General features: G+C 53.0%; 3 protein-coding genes and 1 pseudogene across 3 annotated transcripts; 3 read left to right on the top strand and 1 right to left on the bottom strand.

The window, feature by feature from the left end:
- The first annotated feature begins 45 nt into the window (after positions 1 to 45).
- On the top strand, positions 46 to 3,455 carry LOC138467199 (serine/arginine-rich splicing factor 4-like; annotated as a pseudogene).
- Positions 3,456 to 9,164: 5,709 nt separating this feature from the next.
- On the top strand, positions 9,165 to 9,749 carry LOC138467198 (serine/arginine-rich splicing factor 4-like; the record flags this gene model as incomplete). The annotated part of the gene is made up of 1 exon (XM_069607251.1): positions 9,165 to 9,749. A coding segment is annotated over one exon (585 nt), but the record flags the coding sequence as incomplete, so codon positions are not given.
- Positions 9,750 to 13,898: 4,149 nt separating this feature from the next.
- Positions 13,899 to 14,779, bottom strand: LOC138467195 (octapeptide-repeat protein T2-like). The gene is made up of 2 exons (XM_069607250.1): positions 14,764 to 14,779; positions 13,899 to 14,329 (listed from the first exon to the last, which is right to left on the bottom strand). The coding sequence occupies exons 1-2, from the start codon at positions 14,777 to 14,779 to the stop codon at positions 13,899 to 13,901; spliced, it is 447 nt and encodes a 148-aa protein (XP_069463351.1).
- Positions 14,780 to 15,235: 456 nt separating this feature from the next.
- LOC138467194 (serine/arginine repetitive matrix protein 5-like) lies at positions 15,236 to 16,855 on the top strand (the record flags this gene model as incomplete). The annotated part of the gene is given in 3 exon segments (XM_069607249.1): positions 15,236 to 15,591; positions 15,694 to 15,996; positions 16,309 to 16,855. Coding segments are annotated over 3 exon segments (1,206 nt in total), but the record flags the coding sequence as incomplete, so codon positions are not given.
- Positions 16,856 to 23,636: the final 6,781 nt, after the last annotated feature.

Below are 23,636 nucleotides of genomic sequence, written 5' to 3'. Positions count from 1 at the left end.
CTCTCGCTCTTGATTTAGCTCTCGCTCTTGATTTAGCTCTCGGTCATGTTCCTGATTTAGCTCTCGCTCTCGCTCTTGGTCTCGGTCTCGGTCTCGCTCTTGGTCTCGGTCTCGCTCTCGGTCTCGGTCTCGGTCTCGGTCTCGGTCTTGCTCTCGGTCTCGGTCTCGGTCTCGGTCTCGGTCTTGCTCTCGGTCTCGGTCTCGATTTAGCTCTCGCTCTCGGTCTCGATTTAGCTCTCGCTCTTGGTCTCGATTTAGCTCTCGCTCTTGGTCTTGATTTAGCTCTCGCTCTTGATTTTAGCTCTCGGTCTCGGTCTCGCTCTTGGTCCCGCTCTTGTTCTCGCTCTCGGTTTCGCTCTTGCTCTCGGTTTCGCTCTCGCTCTCGGTTTCGCTCTCGATTTTAGCTCTCGCTCTCGATTTTAGCTCTCGCTCTCGATTTTAGCTCTCGCTCTCGATTTTAGCTCTCGCTCTCGATTTTAGCTCTCGCTCTCGATTTTAGCTCTCGCTCTCGATTTTAGCTCTCGCTCTTGATTTTAGCTCTCGCTCTTGATTTAGCTCTCGCTCTCGGTCCCGCTCTCGCTCTCGGTCCCGCTCTCGGTCCCGCTCTCGCTCTCGGTCCCGCTCTCGCTCTTGATTTAGCTCTCGCTCATGTTCCTGATTTAGCTCTCGCTCTTGGTCTTGGTCTCGCTCTTGGTCTCGCTCTCGCTCACTCTCGTTCGCTCTCGCTTTCGCAATCGCTCTTGATTTTAGCTCTCGCTCTTGATTTTAGCTCTCGCTCTTGATTTTAGCTCTCGCTCTTGATTTAGGCTCTCGCTCTGGTCCCGCTCTCGCTCTCGGTCCCGCTCTCGCTCTCGGTCCCGCTCTCGCTCTCGGTCCCGGTCTCGGTCTCGCTCTTGATTTAGCTCTCGCTCTTGGTCCCGCTCTCGCTCTTGATTTAGCTCCCGCTCTCGCTCTTGATTTAGCTCTGGCTCTTGGTCCCGCTCTCGCTCTCGCTCTTGATTTAGCTCTCGCTCTTGGTCCCGTTCTCGCTCTCGCTCTTGATTTAGCTCTCGCTCTTGGTCCCGCTCTCGCTCTCGCTCTTGATTTAGCTCTCGCTCTTGGTCCCGCTCTCGCTCTTGATTTAGCTCTGGCTCTTGGTCCCGCTCTCGCTCTTGATTTAGCTCTCGGTCATGTTCCTGATTTAGCTCTCGCTCTCGCTCTTGATCTCGGTCTCGCTCTTGGTCTTGGTCTCGCTCTCGGTCTTGGTCTCGCTCTCGGTCTCGGTCTTGGTCTCGCTCTCGGTCTCGCTCTCGGTCTCGCTCTCGGTCTCGGTCTAGCTCTCGGTCTCGCTCTCGGTCTAGCTCTCGGTCTCGGTCTCGATTTAGCTCTCGCTCTCGGTCTCGATTTAGCTCTCGCTCTTGGTCTCGATTTAGCTCTCGCTCTTGATTTTAGCTCTCGCTCTTGGTCTCGCTCTTGGTCTCGGTCTCGCTCTTGGTCTCGCTCTTGGTCTCGCTCTTGGTCTCGCTCTTGGTCTCGCTCCTGGTCTCGGTCTCGCTCTTGGTCTCGGTCTCGCTCTTGGTCTCGCTCTCGGTCTCGGTCTAGCTCTCGGTCTCGGTCTTGGTCTCGGTCTTGGTCTCGCTCTCGATTTAACTCTCGCTCTTGGTCTCGATTTAGCTCTCGCTCTCGATTTAGCTCTCGGTCTCGCTCTCGATTTAGCTCTCGGTCTCGCTCTTGATTTAGCTCTCGCTCTTGTTCCTGATTTAGCTCTCGGTCTCGCTCTCGCTCTTGGTCTTGATTTAGCTCTCGCTCTTGGTCTTGATTTAGCTCTCGCTCTTGATTTTAGCTCTCGCTCTTGGTCTCGCTCTTGGTCTCGCTCTCGGTCTCGCTCTTGATTTAGCTCTCGCTCTTGGTCTTGATTTAGCTCTCGCTCTTGGTCTTGATTTTAGCTCTCGCTCTTGGTCTCGCTCTTGGTCTCGCTCTTGATTTTAGCTCTCGCTCTTGGTCTCGCTCTTGGTCTTGCTCTTGGTCTCGCTCTTGGTCTCGCTCTTGGTCTCGCTCTTGGTCTCGCTCTTGGTCTCGCTCTTGGTCTCGCTCTTGGTCGCGCTCTTGGTCTCGCTCTTGGTCGCGGTCTTGGTCTCGCTCTTGCTCTTGGTCTCGCTCTTGCTCTTGGTCTCGCTCTTGCTCTTGGTCTCGCTCTTGCTCTTGGTCTCGCTCTCGCTCTTGGTCCCGCTCTCGCTCTTGCGCTTGATTTAGCTCTCGCTCTTGTTCTTGATTTTAGCTCTCGCTCTTGCTCTTGCTCTTGGTCTCGCTCTTGCTCTTGGTCTCGCTCTTGCTCTTGGTCTTGCTCTTGCTCTTGCTCTTGCTCTTGCTCTTGCTCTTGCTCTTGCTCTTGCTCTTGCTCTTGCTCTTGCTCTCGCTCTTGCTCTTGCTCTCGCTCTCGCTCTCGCTCTCACTCTTGGTCTAGCTCTCGGTCTCGCTCTCGGTCTCGCTCTCGGTCTCGCTCTCGGTCTCGCTCTCGGTCTCGCTCTCGGTCTCGCTCTTGATTTAGCTCTCGGTCTCGCTCTTGGTCTCGCTCTTGGTCTCGCTCTGGATTTAGCTCTCGGTCTCGCTCTGTCTCGCTCTTGGTCTCGCTCTCGATTTAGCTCTTGGTCTCGCTCTTGGTCTCGCTCTTGATTTAGCTCTCGGTCTCGCTCTGTCTCGCTCTCGCTCTCGGTCTCGGTCTCGCTCTTTAGCTCTCGGTCTCGGTCTCGCTCTTTAGCTCTTGGTCTCGCACTTGCTCTCGCTCTCGCTCTTGGTCTCGCTCTCGATTTAGCTCTCGGTCTCGCTCTTGGTCTCGCTCTCGGTCTCGCTCTCGGTCTCGCTCTTGGTCTCGCTCTTGGTCTCGCTCTTGATTTAGCTCTCGCTCTCGCTCTGTCTCGCTCTTGGTCTCGCTCTTGATTTAGCTCTCGCTCTCGCTCTTGGTCTCGGTCTCGCTCTTGATTTAGCTCTCGCTCTCGCTCTCGCTCTTGGTCCCGCTCTCGCTCTTGGTCCCGCTCTCGCTCTCGGTCTCGCTCTTGATTTAGCTCTCAGTCTCGCTCTTGCTCTTGATTTAGCTCTCGCTCTCAGTCTCGCTCTTGCTCTTGATTTAGCTCTCGCTCTTGCTCTTGATTTAGCTCTCGCTCTTGGTCTTGATTTAGCTCTCGCTCTTGGTCTTGATTTAGCTCTCGCTCTCGGTCTTGATTTAGCTCTCGCTCTTGGTCTTGATTTAGCTCTCGGTCTCGCTCTTGATTTAGCTCTCGTTCATGTTCCTGATTTAGCTCTCGCTCTTGATTTAGCTCTCGCTCTTGATTTAGGTCTCGCTCTTGGTCTCGCTCTTGGTCTCGCTCTGGGTCTCGCTCTGGGTCTCGCTCTGGGTCTCGCTCTGGGTCTCGCTCTGGGTCTCGCTCTGGGTCTCGCTCTGGGTCTCGCTCTCGGTCTCGCTCTCGGTCTCGCTTTAGCTCTGGGTCTCGCTTTAGCTCTGGGTCTCGCTTTAGCTCTCGCTCTTGATTTAGCTCTCTTGCTCCCGCTCTCGCTCTCGCTCTTGCTCCCGCTCTCGCTCTTGCTCCCGCTCTCGCTCTTGCTCCCGCTCTCGCTCTTGCTCCCGCTCTCGCTCTTGCTCCCGCTCTTGCTCCCGCTCTTGCTCCCGCTCTTGCTCCCGCTCTCGCTCCCGCTCCCGTTCCTGATTTAGCTCTCGGTCTCGCTCTTGATTTAGCTCTCGCTCTTGATTTAGGTCTCGCTCTTGGTCTCGCTCTGGGTCTCGCTCTGGGTCTCGCTCTGGGTCTCGCTCTGGGTCTCGCTCTGGGTCTCGCTCTGGGTCTCGCTCTGGGTCTCGCTCTGGGTCTCGCTCTGGGTCTCGCTCTGGGTCTCGCTCTGGGTCTCGCTCTGGGTCTCGCTCTGGCTCTCGCTTTAGCTCTGGCTCTCGCTCTGGCTCTCGCTCTGGCTCTGGCTCTCGCTCTGGCTCTCGCTTTAGCTCTGGCTCTCGCTTTAGCTCTGGCTCTCGCTTTAGCTCTGGCTCTCGCTTTAGCTCTGGCTCTCGCTTTAGCTCTGGCTCTTGCTCTCGCTCTTGCTCTCGCTCCCGCTCCCGCTCTTGCTCCCGATTTTAGGTCTCGCTCTCGCTCTTGGTCTCGCTTTAGCTCTTGCTCTCGATTTAGCTCTCGATTTTGATCTCGCTCTTGATCTTGCTCTTTGTCTCGCTCTTGGTCTCGGTCTCGCTTTCGCTCTTGATTTAGCTCTTGGTCTCGCTCTCGGTCTCGGTCTCGCTTTCGCTCTTGATTTAGCTCTTGGTCTCGCTCTCGGTCTCGCTCTCGGTCTTGCTCTCGGTCTCGGTCTCGGTCTCGCTCTTGGTCTCGCTCTCGGTCTCGGTCTCGGTCTCGCTTTCGCTCTTGATTTAGCTCTCGGTCTCGCTCTTGATTTAGCTCTTGGTCTCGCTCTTGGTCTCGCTCTTGTTCTTGATTTAGCTCTCGCTCTCGCTCTTGCTCTTGGTCTCTGTCTCACTCTTGTTCTTGATTTAGCTCTCGGTCTCGCTGTTCTTGATTTAGCTCTCGCTCTCGGTTTCGCTCTCGGTCCGGCTTTCGGTCTCGGTTTCGCTCTCGGTTTCGGTTTCGCTCTCGGTTTCGCTCTCGGTTTCTCGCTCGGTTTCGCTCTCGATTTCTCGCTCGGTTTCTCGCTCGGTTTCGCTCTCGATTTAGCTCTCGCTCTTGATTTTAGCTCTCGCTCTTGATTTTAGCTTTCGCTCTTGATTTTAGCTTTCGCTCTTGATTTTAGCTTTCGCTCTTGATTTTAGCTCTCAGTCTCGCTTTCGGTCTTGATTTAGCTCTCGCTCTCGGTCTTGATTTAGCTCTCGCTCTTGGTCTTGATTTAGCTCTTGGTCTTGTTCCTCATTTAGCTCTCTGTCTCGCTCTTGATTTAGCTCTCGCTCATGTTCCTGATTCAGCTCTCGGTCTCGATTTAGCTCTCGGTCTCGCTCTTGATTTAGCTCTCGCTCTCGCTCTCGGTTTCGGTCTCGCTCTCGCTCTTGTTCTTGATTTAGCTTTCGCTCTTGCTCTCGGTTTCGCTCTTGCTCTCGGTTTCGCTCTTGCTCTCGGTTTCGCTCTTGCTCTCGGTTTCGCTCTTGCTCTCGGTTTCGCTCTTGCTCTCGGTTTCGCTCTCGCTCTCGGTTTCGCTCTCGCTCTTGCTCTCGCTCTCGATTTTAGCTCTCGCTGTCGATTTTAGCTCTCGCTGTCGGTCCCGCTCTCGCTCTCCCGCTCTCGCTCTTGGTCCCGCTCTCGCTCTTGGTCCCGCTCTCGCTCTTGGTCCCGCTCTCGCTCTTGGTCCCGCTCTCGCTCTTGGTCCCGCTCTCGCTCTTGGTCCCGCTCTCGCTCTTGGTCCCGCTCTCGCTCTTGGTCCCGCTCTCGCTCTTGGTCCCGCTCTCGCTCTTGGTCCCGCTCTCGCTCTTGCTCTCGCTCTCGCTCTTGGTCCCGCTCTCGATTTAGCTCTCGCTCTTGATTTAGCTCTCGGTCTCGATTTAGCTCTCGGTCTCGATTTAGCTCTCGGTCTCGCTCTCGGTCTCGATTTAGCTCTCGCTCTTGATTTAGCTCTCTTGTTCCCGCTCTCGATTTAGCTCTCTTGGTCCCGCTCTCGCTCTTGGTCCCGCTCTCGCTCTTGATTTAGCTCTCGCTCTCGCCCTTCATTTAGCTCTCGCTCTCGTTCTTCATTTAGCTCTCGCTCTCGTTCTCGCCCTCGTTCTCGCCCTCGGTCCCGCTCTCGCCCTTCATTTAGCTCTCGCTCTCGCCCTTCATTTAGCTCTCGCTCTCGCCCTTCATTTAGCTCTCGCTCTCGCCCTTCATTTAGCTCTCGCCCTTCATTTAGCTCTCGCCCTTCATTTAGCTCTCGCTCTCGCCCTTCATTTAGCTCTCGCTCTCGCCCTTCATTTAGCTCTCGCCCTTCATTTAGCTCTCGCCCTTCATTTAGCTCTCGCCCTTCATTTAGCTCTCGCTCTCGCCCTTCATTTAGCTCTCGCCCTTCATTTAGCTCTCGCTCTCGCCCTTCATTTAGCTCTCGCCCTTCATTTAGCTCTCGCTCTCGCCCTTCATTTAGCTCTCGCTCTTCATTTAGCTCTCGCTCTCGTTCTTCATTTAGCTCTCGTTCTTCATTTAGCTCTCGCTCTCCTTCTTCATTTAGCTCTCGCTCTTGGTCTCGCTCTTGGTCTCGCTCTTGGTCTCGCTCTTGGTCTCGCTCTTGGTCTCGCTCTCGGTCTTGGTCTTGATTTAGCTCTCGCTCATGTTCCTGATTTAGCTCTCGCTCTTGATTTTGATCTCGGTCTCGCTCTTGATTTTGATCTCGGTCTCGCTCTTGATTTTGATCTCGGTCTCGCTCTTGATTTTGATCTCGGTCTCGCTCTTGATTTTGATCTCGCTCTTGATTTAGCTCTCGCTCTCGCTCTTGATTTAGCTCTCGGTCTCGCTCTTGATTTAGCTCTTGGTCTCGGTCTCGCTCTTGGTCTCGCTCTTGGTCTCGCTCTTGGTCTCGCTCTTGGTCTCGGTCTCGCTCTTGGTCTCGCTCTTGGTCTCGCTCTTGATTTAGCTCTTGCTCTCGGTCTCGGTTTCGCTCTCGGTTTCTCGCTCGGTTTCGCTCTCGGTTTCTCGCTCGGTTTCGCTCTCGCTCTCGGTTTCTCGCTCGGTTTCGCTCTCGCTCTTGATTTTAGCTCTCGCTCTTGATTTTAGCTCTCGCTCTTGATTTTAGCTCTCGCTCTTGATTTAGCTCTCGCTCTCGATTTAGCTCTCGCTCTCGATTTAGCTCTTGCTCTTGATTTTAGCTCTCGCTCTTGATTTTAACTCTCGCTCTTGATTTTAGCTCTCGCTCTCGATTTTAGCTCTCGCTCTTGATTTTAGCTCTTGATTTAGCTCTCGCTCTTGGTCTCGCTCTCGCTCTTGGTCTCGCTCTCGCTTTCGGTCTCGCTCTCGCTTTCGGTCTCGCTCTTGGTCTCGCTCTCGCTCTCGCTCTTGCTCTTGCTCCCGCTCCCGCTCTTGCTCCCGATTTTAGGTCTCGCTCTCGCTCTTGGTCTCGCTTTAGCTCTTGCTCTCGATTTAGCTCTCGATTTTGATCTCGCTCTTGATCTTGCTCTTTGTCTCGCTCTTGGTCTCGGTCTCGCTTTCGCTCTTGATTTAGCTCTTGGTCTCGCTCTTGGTCTCGCTCTTGGTCTCGGTCTTGGTCTCGGTCTCGGTCTCGGTCTCGCTCTTGGTCTTGCTCTCGCTCTTGCTCTTGATTTAGCTCTCGGTCTCACTCTTGATTTAGCTCTTGGTCTCGCTCTTGATTTAGCTCTCGGTCTCGGTCTCGCTCTTGGTCTCGGTCTCGCTCTCGGTCTCGCTCTCGGTCTCGCTCTTGGTCTCGGTCTCGCTCTTGGTCTCGCTCTTGGTCTCGCTCTTGATTTAGCTCTTGCTCTCGGTCTCGGTTTCGCTCTCGGTTTCGCTCTCGGTTTCTCGCTCGGTTTCGCTCTCGCTCTCGGTTTCTCGCTCGGTTTCGCTCTCGCTCTCGGTTTCTCGCTCGGTTTCGCTCTCGGTTTCTCGCTCGGTTTCGCTCTCGCTCTCGGTTTCTCGCTCGGTTTCGCTCTCGCTCTTGATTTTAGCTCTCGCTCTTGATTTTAGCTCTCGCTCTCGATTTTAGCTCTCGCTCTCGATTTTAGCTCTCGCTCTCGATTTTAGCTCTCGCTCTTGATTTAGCTCTCGGTCTCGCTGTTCTTGATTTAGCTCTCGCTCTCGGTCTCGGTTTCGCTCTCGCTCTCGGTTTCGCTCTCCGTTTCGCTCTCGGTTTCTCGCTCGGTTTCGCTCTCGCTCTTGATTTTAGCTCTCGCTCTTGATTTTAGCTCTCGCTCTTGATTTTAGCTCTCGCTCTTGATTTTAGCTCTCGCTCTCGGTTTCGCTCTCGGTTTCGCTCTCGGTTTCGCTCTCGCTCTTGATTTTAGCTCTCCCTCTCGATTTTAGCTCTCGCTCTTGATTTTAGGTCTCGCTCTTGGTCTCGCTCTTGGTCTCGCTTTCGGTCTCACTCTTGGTCTCGCTCTCGCTCTCGGTTTCGCTCTCGCTCTCGCTCTCGATTTTAGCTCTCGCTCTCGATTTTAGCTCTCGCTCTTGATTTTAGGTCTCGCTCTTGGTCTCGCTCTTGATTTAGCTCTTGGTCTCGCTCTTGGTCTCGCTCTTGATTTAGCTCTCGGTCTCGCTCTCGCTCTTGGTCTCGCTCTCGCTCTTGATTTAGCTCTCTTGGTCTCACTCTCTCTCTTGGTCTCGCTCTCTCTCTTGGTCTCGCTCTCTCTTGGTCTCGCTCTCGCTCTTGGTCTCGCTCTCGCTCTCGCTCTTGCTCTCGCTCTCGGTCTCGCTCTAGCTCTCGGTCTCGCTCTCGCTCTTGATTTAACTCTCGCTATTGATTTTAGCTCTCGCTCCTTCTTCATTTAGCTCTCGCTCTCGGTCTCGGTCTCGCTCTCGCTTTAGCTCTCGCTCTTGATTTTAGCTCTCGCTCTCGCTCTCGCTCTTGGTCTCACTCTCGGTCTCGCTCTTGGTCTCGCTCTCGCTCTTGGTCTCGCTCTCGCTCTTGGTCTCGCTCTCGCTCTTGGTCTCGCTCTCGCTCTTGGTCTCGCTCTCGCTCTTGATTTAGCTCTCGCTCTCGGTCCCGCTCTCGGTCCCGCTCTCGCTCTCGGTCCCGCTCTCGCTCTCGGTCCCGCTCTCGCTCTCGGTCCCGCTCTCGGTCCCGCTCTCGGTCCCGCTCTCGCTCCCGCTCTCGCTCTCGCTCCCGCTCCCGCTCTTGGTCTCGATTTAGCTCTCGGTCTTGATTTAGCTCTCGGTCTCGCTCTCGCTCTTGGTCTCGGTCTTGATTTAGCTCTCGCTCTTGGTCTTGATTTAGCTCTCGCTCTTGATTTTAGCTCTCGGTCTCGCTCTTGATTTAGCTCTCGCTCTTGATTTTAGCTCTCGCTCTTGATTTTAGCTCTCGCTCTTGGTCTCGCTCTCGCTCTTGGTCTTGGTCTCGCTCTTGGTCTCGCTCTTGATTTTAGCTCTCGCTCTTGATTTTAGCTCTCGCTCTTGATTTTAGCTCTCGCTCTTGATTTTAGCTCTCGCTCTTGATTTAGCTCTCGCTCTCGCTCTTGATCTCGCTCTTGATTTAACTTTCGTACTCCTTCTTCATTTAGGTCCCGCTCTCGCTCTTGGTCCCGCTCTCGCTCTTGGTCCCGCTCTCGCTCTTGGTCCCGCTCTCGCTCTTGGTCCCGCTCTCGCTCTCATTCTTCATTTAGCTCTCGGTCTCGCTCTTGGTCTTACACTCGGTCTCGCTCTTGGTCTCGCTCTTGCTCTCGCTCTTGCTCTTGCTCTTGGTCTCGCTCTTGGTCTCGCTCTCGCTCTTGGTCCCGCTCTCGCTCTTGGTCCCGCTCTCGCTCTTGGTCCCGCTCTCGCTCTTGGTCCCGCTCTCGCTCTTGGTCCCGCTCTCGCTCTTGGTCCCGCTCTCGCTCTTGGTCCCGCTCTCGCTCTTGGTCCCGCTCTCGCTCTTGCTCTCGCTCTCGCTCTTGCTCTCGCTCTTGGTCCCGCTCTCGCTTTTGGTCCCGCTCTCGCTTTTGGTCCCGCTCTCGCTCTTGGTCCCGCTCTCGCTCTTGGTCCCGCTCTCGCTCTTGGTCCCGCTCTCGCTCTTGGTCTCGGGCTCGCTCTTGCTCTTGGTCTCGCTCTCGCTCTCGCTCTTGCTCTCCCTCTTGGTCTCGATTTAGCTCTCGCTCTTGGTCTCGATTTAGCTCTCGCTCTTGATTTAGCTCTCGCTCTTGATTTAGCTCTCGCTCTCGCTCTTGGTCTCGGTCTCGCTCTTGCTCTCGCTTTAGCTCTTGCTCCCGCTCTCGCTCTTGCTCCCGCTCTCGCTCTTGGTCTCGATCTCGCTCTTGGTCTCGATCTCGCTCTCGCTTTAGCTCTCGCTCTTGATTTTAGCTCTCGCTCTTGGTCTCACTCTCGGTCTCGCTCTTGGTCTCGCTCTCGCTCTTGGTCTCGCTCTTGGTCTCGCTCTCGCTCTTGGTCTCGCTCTCGGTCTCGCTCTCGCTCTCTTGGTCTCGCTCTCGCTCTCTTGGTCTCGCTCTCGCTCTCGCTCTCTTGGTCTCGCTCTCGCTCTCTTGGTCTCGCTCTCGCTCTTGATTTAGCTCTCGCTCCCGCTCTCGCTCTCGCTCTCGCTCCCGCTCTTGGTCTCGCTCCCGCTCTCGCTCTCGCTCCCGCTCTTGCTCTCGCTCTCGCTCCCGCTCTCGGTCTCGGTCTCGGTCTCGATTTAGCTCTCGGTCTTGATTTAGCTCTCGCTCTTGGTCTTGATTTAGCTCTTGGTCTTGATTTAGCTCTCGCTCTTGATTTTAGCTCTCGCTCTTGATTTTAGCTCTGGGTCTCGCTCTTGATTTAGCTCTCGCTCTTGATTTAGCTCTCGCTCTTGATTTTAGCTCTCGCTCTTGGTCTCGCTCTTGCTCTTGGTCTCGCTCTTGGTCTCGCTCTTGATTTAGCTCTCGCTCTAGCTCTCGCTCTTGATTTTAGCTCTCGCTCTCGCTCTGAGCTCTCGCTCTTGATTTTAGCTCTCGCTCTTGATTTTAGCTCTCGCTCTTGATTTAGCTCTCGCTCTCGCTCTCGTTCTTCATTTAGCTCTCGGTCTCGCTCTTGGTCTTACACTCGGTCTCGCTCTTGGTCTCGCTCTTGCTCTTGATCTCGCTCTTGATTTAACTTTCGTACTCCTTCATTTAGGTCCCGCTCTCGCTCTTGGTCCCGCTCTCGCTCTTGGTCCCGCTCTCATTCTTCATTTAGCTCTCGCTCTCGCTCTTGGTCTCGCTCTCGCTCTCGCTCTTGGTCTCGCTCTCGCTCTCGGTCTCGCTCTCGCTCTTGGTCTCGCTCTCGCTCTTGGTCTCGCTCTCGCTCTCGGTCCCGCTCTCGCTCTCGGTCCCGCTCTCGCTCTCGGTCCCGCTCTCGCTCTCGGTCCCGCTCTCGGTCTCGCTCTTGATTTTAGCTCTCGCTCTCCTTCTTCATTTAGCTCTCGGTCTCGGTCTCGCTTTCGCTCTCGCTCTTGATTTTAGCTCTCGCTCTTGATTTTAGCTCTCGATTTTAGCTCTCGCTCTTGATTTTAGCTCTCGATTTTAGCTCTCGATTTTAGCTCTCGCTCTCGATTTTAGCTCTCGCTCTTGATTTTAGCTCTCGCTCTTGATTTTAGCTCTCGCTCTCGCTCTTGGTCCCGCTCTCGCTCTCGCTCTTGGTCCCGCTCTTGCTCTTGGTCCCGCTCTCGCTCTTGCTCTCGCTCTCGATTTAGCTCTTGATTTAGCTCTCGGTCTCTGTCTCGCTTTCGCTCTTGATTTAGCTCTCGGTCTCGCTCTTGGTCTCGCTTTCACTCTTGATTTAGGTCTCGCTTTCGCTCTTGATTTAGCTCTCGCTCTTGATTTAGCTCTCGCTCTCGCTCTTGATTTAGCTCTCGCTCTCGCTCTTGATTTAGCTCTCGCTCTCGCTCTTGCTTTAGCTCTCAGTCTCGGTCTCGCTTTAGCTCTCGCTCTTGATTTAGCTCTCGCTCTTGGTCTCGGTCTCGCTCTTGATTTAGCTCTCGGTCTCGCTCTTGATTTTGATCTTGCTCTTTGTCTCGCTCTTGGTCTCGCTCTCGCTTTAGCTCTCGCTCTTGATTTAGCTCTCGCTCTTGGTCTCGGTCTCGCTCTTGATTTAGCTCTCGGTCTCGCTCTTGATTTTGATCTTGCTCTTTGTCTCGCTCTCGGTCTCGGTCTCGCTTTCGCTCTTGATTTAGGTCTCGGTCTCGCTTTCGCTCTTGATTTAGGTCTCGCTCTTGCTCTTGGTCTCGCTCTCGCTCTTGATTTAGGTCTCGGTCTTGATTTAGCTCTTGGTCTCGCTCTCGGTCTCGGTCTCACTCTTGTTCTTGATTTAGCTCTCGGTCTCGCTGTTCTTGATTTAGCTCTCGCTCTCGGTCCGGCTTTCGCTCTCGGTCCGGCTTTCGCTCTCGCTCTCGCTCTTGATTTAACTCTCGCTCTTGATTTAACTCTCGCTCTTGATTTAACTCTCGCTCTTGATTTAACTCTCGCTCTCCTTCTTTTAGCTCTCGCTCTCGCTCTCGCTCTCGGTCTCGCTCTTGATTTAACTCTCGCTCTTGATTTAACTCTCGCTCTTGATTTAACTCTCGCTCTCCTTCTTTTAGCTCTTGGTCTCGCTCTCGGTCCCGCTCTCGCTCTTGCTCTCGCTCTTGGTTTCGCTCTTGGTCTCGCTCTTGGTCTCGATTTAGCTCTTGGTCTCGCTCTCGGTCTCGCTCTCCCTCTTGGTCTCGGTCTTGATTTAGCTCTCGCTCTTGGTCTTGATTTAGCTCTCGCTCTTGGTCTTGATTTAGCTCTCGCTCTTGGTCTCGATTTAGCTCTCGCTCTCGCTCTCGGTCCCGCTCTCGCTCTTGGTCTCGCTCTTGATTTAACTCTCGCTCTTGATTTAACTCTCGCTCTTGATTTAACTCTCGCTCTTGATTTAACTCTCGCTCTTGATTTAACTCTCGCTCTTGATTTAACTCTCGCTCTTGATTTAACTCTCGCTCTCCTTCTTTTAGCTCTTGGTCCCGCTCTCGCCCTTGGTCCCGCTCTCGCCCTTGGTCCCGCTCTCGTTCTTCATTTAGCTCTCGCTCTCGTTCTTCATTTAGCTCTCGCTCTCGTTCTTCATTTAGCTCTCGGTATTGCTCTCGTTCTCGCTCTCGTTCTTGCACTCGGTCTCGTTAGCTCTCGCTGTTGATTTTAGCTTTCGCTCTTGATTTTAGCTCTCGCTCTTGGTCTCGCTCTCGGTCTCGCTCTTGATTTAGCTCTCGGTCTCGCTGTCGCTCTTGGTCTCGCTCTTGATTTAGCTCTCGCTCTCGATCTTGATTTAGCTCTCGCTCTCGCTCTTGATTTAGCTCTCGGTCTCGCTCTCGGTCTCGCTCTCGGTCTCGCTCTCGGTCTCGCTCTCGCTCGCTCTCGTTCGCTCTCGCTTTCGCTCTCGCTCTTGATTTAGCTCTTGGTCTCGCTCTTGGTCTCGCTCTTGGTCTCGCTCTTGGTCTCGCTCTCGCTCTCGATTTTAGCTCTCGCTCTCGGTCTCGCTCTCGCTCTCGTTCCTCATTTAGCTCTCGCTCTCGTTCTCGCCCTCGCCCTTGGTCCCGCCCTCGCCCTTGGTCCCGCTCTCGCCCTTGGTCCCGCTCTCGCCCTTGGTCCCGCTCTCGCCCTTCATTTAGCTCTCGTTCTTCATTTAGCTCTCGTTCTTCATTTAGCTCTCGTTCTTCATTTAGCTCTCGCTCTCGTTCTTCATTTAGCTCTCGCTCTCGTTCTTCATTTAGCTCTCGCTCTCGCTCTCGCTCTTGGTCCCGCTCTTGGTCCCGCTCTTGGTCCCGCTCTTGGTCCCGCTCTCGGTCCCGCTCTCGCTCTCGCTCTCGCTCTTGGTTTCGCTCTCGCTCTCGGTCCCGCTCTCGCTCTTGGTCTCGCTCTTGGTCTCGCTCTTGGTCTCGCTCTTGGTCTCGCTCTTGGTCTCGCTCTTGGTCTCGCTCTTGGTCTCGCTCTTGATTTAGCTCCCGGTCCCGCTCTCGCTCCCGGTCCCGCTCTCGCTCCCGGTCCCGCTCTCGCTCCCGGTCCCGCTCTCGCTCTTGGTCCCGCTCCCGCTCTTGGTCCCGCTCCCGCTCTTGGTCCCGCTCTCGCTCTTGGTCCCGCTCTCGCTCTTGCTCTCGCTCTCGATTTTAGCTCTCGCTCTTGATTTTAGCTCTCGCTCTTGGTCTCGCTCTCGCTCCCGCTCTCGCCCTTGGTCCCGCTCTCGCCCTTGGTCCCGCTCTCGCCCTTGGTCCCGCTCTCGCTCTCATTCTTCATTTAGCTCTCGGTCTCACTCTTAGCTCTAGCTCTCGCTTTTAGCTCTCGCTCCTGATTTTAGCTCTCGCTCTTGATTTTAGCTCTAGCTCTCGCTCTCGCTCTTGGTCTCGCTCTTGATTTTGGTCTCTCCTGATTTTAGCTCTCGCTCTCGCTCTTGGTCTCGCTCTCGCTCTTGCTCTCGCTCTCGCTCTTGGTCTCGCTCTCGCCCTTGGTCCCGCTCTCGCTCTTGGTCCCGCTCTCGGTTTCGGTCTCGCTCTCGGTTTCGGTCTCGCTCTCGCTCTTGATTAAGCTCTCGGTCTCGCTCCTGATTTAGCTCTCGCTCTCGCTCCTGATTGAGCTCTCGCTCTCGTTCTTCATTTAGCTCTCGCTCTCGCTCTCGTTCTTCATTTAGCTCTCGCTCTCGGTCTCGCTCTTGGTCTCGCTCTCGCTCTCGCTCTCGGTTTCGGTCTCGCTCTCGGTTTCGGTCTCGCTCTCGGTTTCGCTCTCGCTCTTGATTTAGCTCTCGCTCTCGCTCTTGATTTTAGCTCTCGCTCTTGATTTAGCTCTCGCTCTCGCTCTTGATTTTAGCTCTCGCTCTCGCTCTTGATTTTAGCTCTCGCTCTTGATTTATCTCTCGCTCTCGATTTTAGCTCTCGCTCTTGATTTTAAGTCTCGGTCTTGTTCTCGCTCTTGTTCCCGCTCTCGCCCTTCATTTAGCTCTCGCTCTCGTTCTTCATTTAGCTCTCGCTCTTCATTTAGCTCTCGCTCTCGTTCTTCATTTAGCTATCGCTCTCGCTCTCGTTCTTCAATTAGGTCTCGGTCTCGCTCTCGGTCTCGCTCTCGTTCTTGGTCTCGTTCTTGGTCTCGCTCTTGGTCTCTGTCTCGCTCTCATTCTTGCACTCGGTCTCGCTCTCGCTCTCGTTCGCTCTTGCTCTCGGTCTCGCTCTTGCTCTTGATCTTGATTTAACTCTCGCTCTCCTTCATTTAGCTCTCGGTCTCGCTCTCGTTCTTGGTCTCGCTCTCGCTCTCGCTCTCTTGGTCTCGCTCTCGGTCTCGCTCTCGCTCTCTGTCTCGCTCTCTGTCTCGCTCTCGCTCTTGGTCTCGCTCTCGCTCTTGATTTAGCTCTCGCTCTTGATTTAGCTCTTGGTCTCGCTCTCGTTCCTGGTCTCGCTCTCGTTCTTGGTCTCGCTCTCGTTCTTGGTCTCGCTCTCGTTCTTGGTCTCGCTCTCGTTCTTGGTCTCGCTCTCGCTCTCTGTCTCGCTCTCTGTCTCGCTCTCGCTCTTGGTCTCGCTCTTGGTCTCGCTCTCGCTCTTGGTCTCGCTCTCGCTCTTGGTCTCGCTCTCGCTCTCGCTCTTGATTTAGCTCTCGCTCTCGCTCTTGATTTAGCTCTCGCTCTCGCTCTCGATTTTAGCTCTCGCTCTCGATTTTAGCTCTCGCTCTTGGTCTCGCTCTCGCTCTCGCTCTTGGTCTCGCTCTCGCTCTTGGTCTCGCTCTCGCTCTTGGTCTCGCTCTCGGTCTCGCTCTCGCTCTCGGTCTCGCTCTCGGTCTCGCTCTCGCACTCGCTCTCGCTCTCGGTCTCGCTCTCGCTCTTGGTCTCGCTCTCGCTCTTGGTCTCGCTCTCGCTCTTGGTCTCGCTCTCGCTCTTGGTCTCGCTCTCGCTCTTGGTCTCGCTCTTGGTCTCGCTCTCGCTCTTGGTCTCGCTCTCGCACTCGCTCTCGCTCTTGGTCTCGCACTCGCACTCGCACTCGCTCTCGCTCTCGCTCTCGCTCTCGCTCTCGCTCCCGCTCTCGCTCTCGGTCCCGCTCTCGCTCTCGCTCTTGATTTAGCTCTCGCTCTCGCTCTTGATTTAGCTCTCGCTCTCGCTCTTGATTTAGCTCTCGCTCTCGCTCTTGATTTAGCTCTCGCTCTCGCTCCCGCTCTCGCTCCCGCTCTCGCTCTCCGTCTCGCTCTCGGTCCCGCTCTCGGTCTCGCTCTTGGTCTCGCTCTCGGTCTCGCTCTCGGTCTCGCTCTTGGTCTCGCTCTCGCTCTTGGTCTCGCTCTCGCTCTTGGTCTCGCTCTCGCTCTTGGTCTCGCTCTCGGTCTCGCTCCCGCTCTCGGTCCCGCTCTCAGTCTCGGTCCCGCTCTCGGTCCCGCTCTCGGTCCCGCTCTCGGTCCCGCTCTCGGTCTCGCTCTCGCTCTCGGTCTCGCTCTCGGTCTCGCTCGCTCGCTCTTGATTTTAGCTCTCGCTCTTGATTTTAGCTCTCGCTCTTGATTTTAGCTCTCGCTCTTGATTTTAGCTCTCGCTCTCGATTTTAGCTCTCGCTCTTGATTTAGCTCTCGCTCCCGCTCTCGCTCTCGGTCCCGCTCTTGGTCTCGCTCTCGGTCTCGGTCTCGGTCTCGGTCTCGCTTTCGGTTTCGCTCTCGCTCTTGATTTAGCTCTCGCTCTCGATTTTAGCTCTCGCTCTTGATTTTAGGTCTCGGTCTTGGTCTCGCTCTCGTTCTTCATTTAGCTCTCGCTCTCGTTCTTCATTTAGCTCTCGCTCTCGTTCTTCATTTAGTTCTCGCTCTCGCTCTCGTTCTTCATTTAGCTCTCGCTCTCGCTCTCGTTCTTCAATTAGGTCTCGCTCTCGTTCTTGGTCTCGTTCTTGGTCTCGCTCTTGGTCTCTGTCTCGCTCTCATTCTTGCACTCGGTCTTGCTCTTGGTCTCGCTCTCGCTCTCGTTCTTCATTTAGCTCTCGCTCTCGTTCTTCAATTAGGTCTCGGTCTCGCTCTTGGTCTCGCTCTCGCTCTTGGTCTCACTCTTGGTCTCGCTCTCGCTCTTGATTTAGCTCTCGCTCTCGGTCCCGCTCTTGGTCCCGCTCTTGGTCCCGCTCTTGGTCCCGCTCTCGGTCTCGCTCTTGATTTAACTCTCGCTCTTGATTTAACTCTCGCTCTCGCTCTTGATTTAGCTCTCGCTCTCGGTCCCGCTCTCGGTCCCGCTCTCGGTCCCGCTCCCGCTCTCGCTCCCGCTCTCGCTCCCGCTCTCGCTCCCGCTCCCGCTCCCGCTCTCGCTCTTGCTCTTGGTCTCGCTCTTGGTCTTGATTTAGCTCTCGCTCTTGATTTTAGCTCTCGCTCTTGATTTTAGCTCTCGCTCTTGATTTTAGCTCTCGCTCTTGATTTTAGCTCTCGCTCTTGATTTTAGCTCTCGCTCTTGCTCTTGATCTCGCTCTTGATTTAACTTTCGCTCTCCTTCATTTAGCTCTCGCTCTTGATTTAGCTCTCGCTCTCGCTCTTGATTTAGCTCTCGGTCTCGCTCTCGCTCTCGCTCTCGCTCTTGCTCCCGCTCTTGCTCTCGCTCTTGCTCCCGCTCCCGCTCTTGGTCTCGGTCTCGCTCTTGATTTAGCTCTCGGTCTCGCTCTTGATTTTGCTCTCGCTCTCGCTCTCGCTCTCGGTTTCGGTCTTGGTCCGGCTTTCGCTCTCGCTCTCGGTCCCGCTCTCGCTCTCGCTCTCGCTCTCGCTCTCCGTCTCGCTCTCCGTCTCGCTCTCCGTCTCGCTCTTGGTCTCGCTCTTGGTCTCGGTCTCGGTCTCGCTCTCGTTCGCTCTCGTTCGCTCTCGCTTTCGCTCTCGCTCTTGATTTTAGCTCTCGCTCTCGATTTTAGCTCTCGCTCTCGATTTTAGCTCTCGCTCTCGATTTTAGCTCTCGCTCTCGATTTTAGCTCTCGCTTTTAGCTCTCGCTCTTGATTTTAGCTCTCGCTCTTGATTTAACTCTCGCTCTCCTTCTTCATTTAGCTCTCGGTCTCGCTCTCCTTCTTCATTTAGCTCTCGGTCTCACTCTTAGCTCTAGCTCTCGCTTTTAGCTCTCGCTCCTGATTTTAGCTCTCGCTCTTGATTTTAGCTCTCGCTCTTGATTTTAGCTCTCGCTCTCGATTTAGCTCTCGCTCTCGATTTAGCTCTCGCTCTCGCTCTCGTTCTTCAATTAGGTCTCGGTCTCGCTCTCATTCTTGCACTCGGTCTCGGTCTCGCTCTCGCTCTTGGTCTCGCTCTCGCTCTTGCTCTCGCTCTCGCTCTTGATTTAGCTCTCGCTCTTGATTTAGCTCTCGCTCTTGATTTAGCTCTCGCTCTCGCTCTTCATTTAGCTCTCGGTCTCGCTCTCGTTCTTCAATTAGCTCTCGGTCTCGCTCTCGGTCTCGCTCTCGGTCTCGGTCTTGCACTCGCTCTTGATTTTAGCTCTCGCTCTTGATTTTAGCTCTCGCTCTTGATTTTAGCTCTCGCTCTTGATTTTAGCTCTCGCTCTTGATTTTAGCTCTCGCTCTTGATTTTAGCTCTCGCCCTTGATTTTAGCTCTCGCCCTTGGTCCCGCTCTCGCCCTTGGTCCCGCTCTCGCCCTTGGTCCCGCTCTCGCCCTTGGTCCCGCTCTCGCCCTTGGTCCCGCTCTCGCCCTTGGTCCCGCTCTCGCCCTTGGTCCCGCTCTCGCCCTTGGTCCCGCTCTCGCCCTTGGTCCCGCTCTCGCCCTCGGTCCGGCTCTCGCTCTCGGTTTCGCTCTCGGTTTCTCGCTCTCGGTCCGGCTCTCGCTCTCGGTTTCTCGCTCTCGGTTTCTCGCTCTCGGTTTCTCGCTCTTGATTTTAGCTCTCGCTCTTGATTTTAGCTCTCGCTCTTGATTTAGCTCTCGCTCTCGGTCGCGCTCTCGGTCTCGGTCGCGCTCTCGCTCTTGATTTAGCTCTTGATTTAGCTCTCGCTCTTAGCTCTCGCTCTTGATTTAGCTCTCGCTCTTGATTTTAGCTCTCGCTCTTGATTTTAGCTCTCGCTCTTGATTTTAGCTCTCGCTCTTGATTTTAGCTCTCGCTCTTGATTTTAGCTCTCGCTCTTAGCTCTCGCTCTTAGCTCTCGCTCTCGGTCTCGCTCTCAATTTAGCTCTCGCTCTCGCTCTCACTCTTAGTCTCGGTCTCGGTCTCGCTCTTGGTCTCGGTTTCGCTCTCGGTCTCGATTTAGCTCTCGGTCTCGCTCTCGGTCTCGCTCTTGGTCTCGGTTTCGCTCTCGCTCTTGATTTAGCTCTCGCTTTCGCTCTTGATTTTAGCTCTCGCTCTTGATTTTAGCTCTGGCTCTTGATTTTAGGTCTCGGTCTCGGTCTTGTTCTTGATTTTGGTCTCGCTCTTGATTTCGCTCTCGCTCTCGCTCTCGCTCTCGGTCTCGCTCTCGCTCTCGGTCTCGCTCTCGCTCTCGGTCTCGCTCTCGCTCTCGCTCTCGCTCTTGGGCTCGGTCTCGCTCTCGCTCTTGATTTTAGCTCTCGCTCTTGATTTTAGCTCTCGCTCTTGATTTTAGCTCTCGCTCTCGGTCTTGGTCTCGGTCTCGCTCTTGGGCTCGGTCTCGCTCTCGCTCTTGGTCTCGCTCTCGGTTTCGCTCTCGCTCCTGATTTCGCTCTCGCTTTCGTTCTTGATTTCGCTCTCGGTCTTCATTTCGCTCTCGTTCTTGATTTCGCTCTCGTTCTTGATTTAGCTCTCGGTCTCGCTCGCTCTGTTTCTCTCGCTCTCAGTCTAGGTCTCGCGTAACGGTCATTTGGAATTGGTCCAATGATCTCATTACCTAAATCAATAGAATGTTTGCCATCAACCACCATTCCAATAAAGATATCTGCGTGCAAAGTGATACTTTTAGGGTCACTATATCCACCAATATTCGAATGGTGGTATGTTCTAGGCCAACTAGGGGTGTTGGATGTAAATACAAACCTTGCTGTTGGAGTTGATAATTCAAATTTATATAAGCGTCCTTGTGTGTGAGGTTCTATCCTCGCTTAATTTTTAGGGGAATTGTAAATTGTCTCACCTGTCCTGGGATGGTAACCTCTTCTTCCACTTGAACTTCAATTGCATATGACAGCAATTGAGCAGACCAAAATGCTTTCTCAGTGTTATCCAAGCCCATGGTGTTAGCCCCCAGTAGGTACCAGGTTTTGTGATTAATTAGGTCCAAATGAACTGCGGTTGAGGATGTCACCGCCTAAGTAAAAGGCGGAGGGGACATCTCTCACAACCTAACATGTTCTATGCTTTTTGTAATAATAGGAACTCTGCAGTCTTCTTTAACATATCTTTGTTACAGGTTACATCAAGACAGCTAGAACAGAACCACTGGGTTCCATCAGCCAGGGTTAACTGACAGCCAGAACCTTCACACACCATTCATCACCAAACATTCCACATATCATCACCAGCTCTTACATACAGGGACAAGCACTTCACAACACTTTTGCTGTCAATGGAGATTTTTAGCGTACACCTGCTAGGCAGCAGATGTTGGATTTTGGGGTTCCTAGGCCCATTTCCCACTTATCAATCAATTTAAACATGTGAATGTTCAGTTCTTTGGGGAGTTTCCTGAATAATGCTTCTTCTGTTATTCAAGCATACTCGAGTGAGAACATGCTCCTCCCCCTCATTTACCTGAATGGGGAAAAACAGCTGTTCACCCTTTTTCTGGAAGTCGGTCAAAGTTTGAACTGGTTTTTCATCATCTTTTATCATGGGATCTGGGCTTTCTTCTGATTGTCGATTGGTATGATCATTTCGGAGTATTTCCTTGCATTGTGGAATGCCACTTAAAACTGGGAGGGAGGTTAATTTTAAAAATGGAGACTGGTTCCCATCACCAGTTTGTTCTTCTACAGAGAACAGTGATGTCTGGGACTTAGAATTCCACTTTCGGAACAATCATTTTATCGTACCCTTGTTCAATTATGTGGCATGTGCCATTTAAACTCACATAATTTGTACTTTGCTTTAATTTGATTGGCCGGTTAGTCTGAGTCCAGAGTACCTTGTTCACGCAGTCAATCAGTGGTAATAACCTCCGAAGGAGGTCATTCCCCAGTCGACAAGGTGTGCCCTCAGGGTGAAATACCCAGTGATAGAAGTCACTCCAATGTCGCCTAATTCTATGCCAGCTTGGCAGTTCAATATAAAAAAGTTAACTCCGACACTGCGTGATCTTGTACAGTTTTCTGTGTCGGAGTCCGGGAATCTGTAAAGAAGATTTTTCACCCAAATATCTGTGGGATTGGGAAGTCCCCTTTGTCCCCTGATTCTTTGCTGTCCACCTTTTCCTGGACAGTTACCCGAACCTGTTTGGACGGAGGATACCTCAGTGCTTTCAGGGTCATCTGGGTGACATTGTTGGGGTTTACAAATGTGTTGCTCTGGGTCAGTCTCCATACTTACCCAGTCTAAATCCTGGTCTTTTGGGATCACTCCATCCCTGAATGAGTAGATTTTCTTCCCTGAATCCCCTCGGGATTCTTCTCTTTTGAACGGGATCATACGGATTTCCTCCACAAAGTGGCTTCTATTTTGCTTTCAATTTCCCCTACTTACCCTCTGTTCCCTAGGTTCCAGCTTTTCGGGGGTAGAAGATTTATCTTCAGGTTCAGAGGTTTCCAGGGGTTTGGTTCTGGTGGAAAAGGAAGCTTCCTCTAGGGCTTCACATCTCCCTTCCACCCGGTCCCCCTTCTCTGGAACCTGTTGGTTGTCGAAGGTTTCTTCCAGTTATTGTTCCAGGGCACCAGACCTGGGTGTTGTCGTTCTGGGCAGCAATTTCCAGTTGAGGGCTCTGCTGAGCTCTCAACATGCGACCCAAGTCTTATGTTAAGTGTTGGACTTGTCGCTCCAGTTGACACATCCTTTCAGGTTGGTAGCAGTTCTGGATTCATACCTTTGCTGCTCCCGGAAAGGGTAGCTGTCCCTTCTCCCAGAGTAGCTTGGGTATTGGGAGTTTCCCTGATAACCTTCCATCCTAGGTCTCCCTTCTCGCTGGTTTGGCAATCTATTGTCCTTAAAGCGGGGAGAGAGAGGAGGATTGTTCTGGGAAGGAAATGAGGGTTTGGGATGGAGTATTTATTCCCTCCTTAGGGAAGTTCTGAGGGAGGTTTCCTGGGGCAGTACTTACCTAATTGGGCCCCCCGTGTGCTGTGGGAGTCCATACATACCCCAAGATGGGTCTGTTACCCCTCTATCTTGGGCTGACATAGGTGGCAGGGTCAGATGGAGCGTTGGTCTGATACCCTGCCTGGCTACCACCCGATTGGGTTGGATCAGAGGGTCTCTCTCTGCCTCTCATTCTGCTTGTTAGTGTTAGCAGGAGGTGTATATTTAGGCCCCACATTTCCAAGTCAAATATTGGGGTATTTTTCACCTTGCCAGCAGCTGGTGTGTTTGGCGGTTTGGGTTTTTTAGGGTTGTTTTTGTTTTCAGAGGTCTTTTGTACTACATAAATCTGGGTGGCCTGTTCTTTCACCCAATCCAGGGTTCTACGCTCATGGAAGTCCCTTACTATTTGGGTCACAATGTTTTTCAGGAGCACATGGAAGTAAGTGCTAATGAACTCCCGACTATTTGTGTTCACCCACCTAGAGGTCTGTGCAAATACACTCTTCAGCTCTTGCATTGACTGTCTAGATGCTTAGTCTGCCCCACACTGCAGATTGTAGGCCCCCTTGCGGGACTCCTGAGGGTTCCTGTGAATGGAGAAATGCTTTAAGATGGCCGGCTTGTAGGTGGACCATCGTTGGTAATCTTGGTCCTCCAGCCCTGCAAAGAAGCTTGAGTATTCCGAGGAAAATGTCCATTTGATGAACTCCATTGAATTTTGATCATTCTTTATGACCAATGATGACTTCATTTGGTATCAAGTTCTGGATGCTCCCATATTTACTGGCATTCTTATGGTAGGTTGTCATAAAGTTCTTTATGGCCTTTATCTGCCAAATTGGGTCTTTCACAAGCCCTCTCTTCTATTTGTCAGACTTTCTTTTCTGCTGTACCTGAGTCCACTCACCCTCTCACTCAGAGCTGCTACTATGGGTGGTCCACTCCCTGTTCTCTATGCGCTCCCTACCTCTATGAATGTGTGAAGGTTTTTAAAATACTCTTTTGTGGCCTGGACTCTGGTTCTTCTCTGTCTGCAAAGCGGACCTGGCTGTCCCTTTTGTAATTTCAGTTTCTGCCAGTCATATGAGCCCTCCTAGTCAGAAGTACATGATAGGATATTTTTAAATCTGGGTAGAGATGAATATTCATCAATAACTGATCATGACTGGCTTTCTGGCTCAGTTGGACTAGGCCTTGTTGAGTCCAACTGTCTCATGTTTCCCTCTTCTTGAGAACTGGCCGGTATGAAGTTAGCTGCACCCTGTACATATGAGGTGGTTAGTTGGCTTGAGGTCCCTGGTAAAGAGGTCATTACTCCATGATTGGAGGGTGTTTTTCTATACTCTAACTGGTCGGGGTGCCACAAAGCCTGCTTGTATTTAGCTATTTCCTTTTCCAACCTCTCACCTTTGCTTTTCTCAGCCCCTATCTCTTGGTGATATATCACGTCCTGAGTTTGCAACTCTGACAGCAGTGCTTGAGTAGCTTCTAGCACTTTATTTTGTGCCAATACTCGGTCTCTGAGTCCCTTGTTCTCCTCTCAAGGGTACTCATTTTCCTTCTGTGAGGCTTGTATTATCTAGGCATATTCATACCACTTCTTTTTCAGGAGACTAATCTCCTCCCCTTGTGCAATTTTGGCCTGTGATGCCTGCTCTGTCAACCTCTACTTTCCTCACATCTTCCCTTAATTTTTCATTTTCTAGCCTCATGTCAGTCAGTGCCTGAGAACAGAAACTTTTCTCCATGTCCATCCTTAACTGACACGCCTCCTAAAAGAGGGCACTCTTCTCTTGATGCAATTTGTTATTTTCTTCCCTCAACTACTTTCTCTATTGTTTCAAAGTGTTCAGATCTTGGCGCATCTGATCGAATTCACCCTGAGAATGAACATCCCTAATGTCTAACTGGCTATTTTCAGCTTTCATTTGTTTACTCTGAGTTTGAAATGTGAAAATGTCCT

This window comes from Ambystoma mexicanum, chromosome 4q (genome assembly GCF_040938575.1).
Source record: "Ambystoma mexicanum isolate Mex_15411 chromosome 4q, UKY_AmexF1_1, whole genome shotgun sequence".
Taxonomy (NCBI): Eukaryota; Metazoa; Chordata; class Amphibia; order Caudata; family Ambystomatidae; genus Ambystoma; species Ambystoma mexicanum.
Note: the sequence above shows the minus strand (reverse complement) of the source record. Positions and strands in the feature narration are given on the sequence as shown.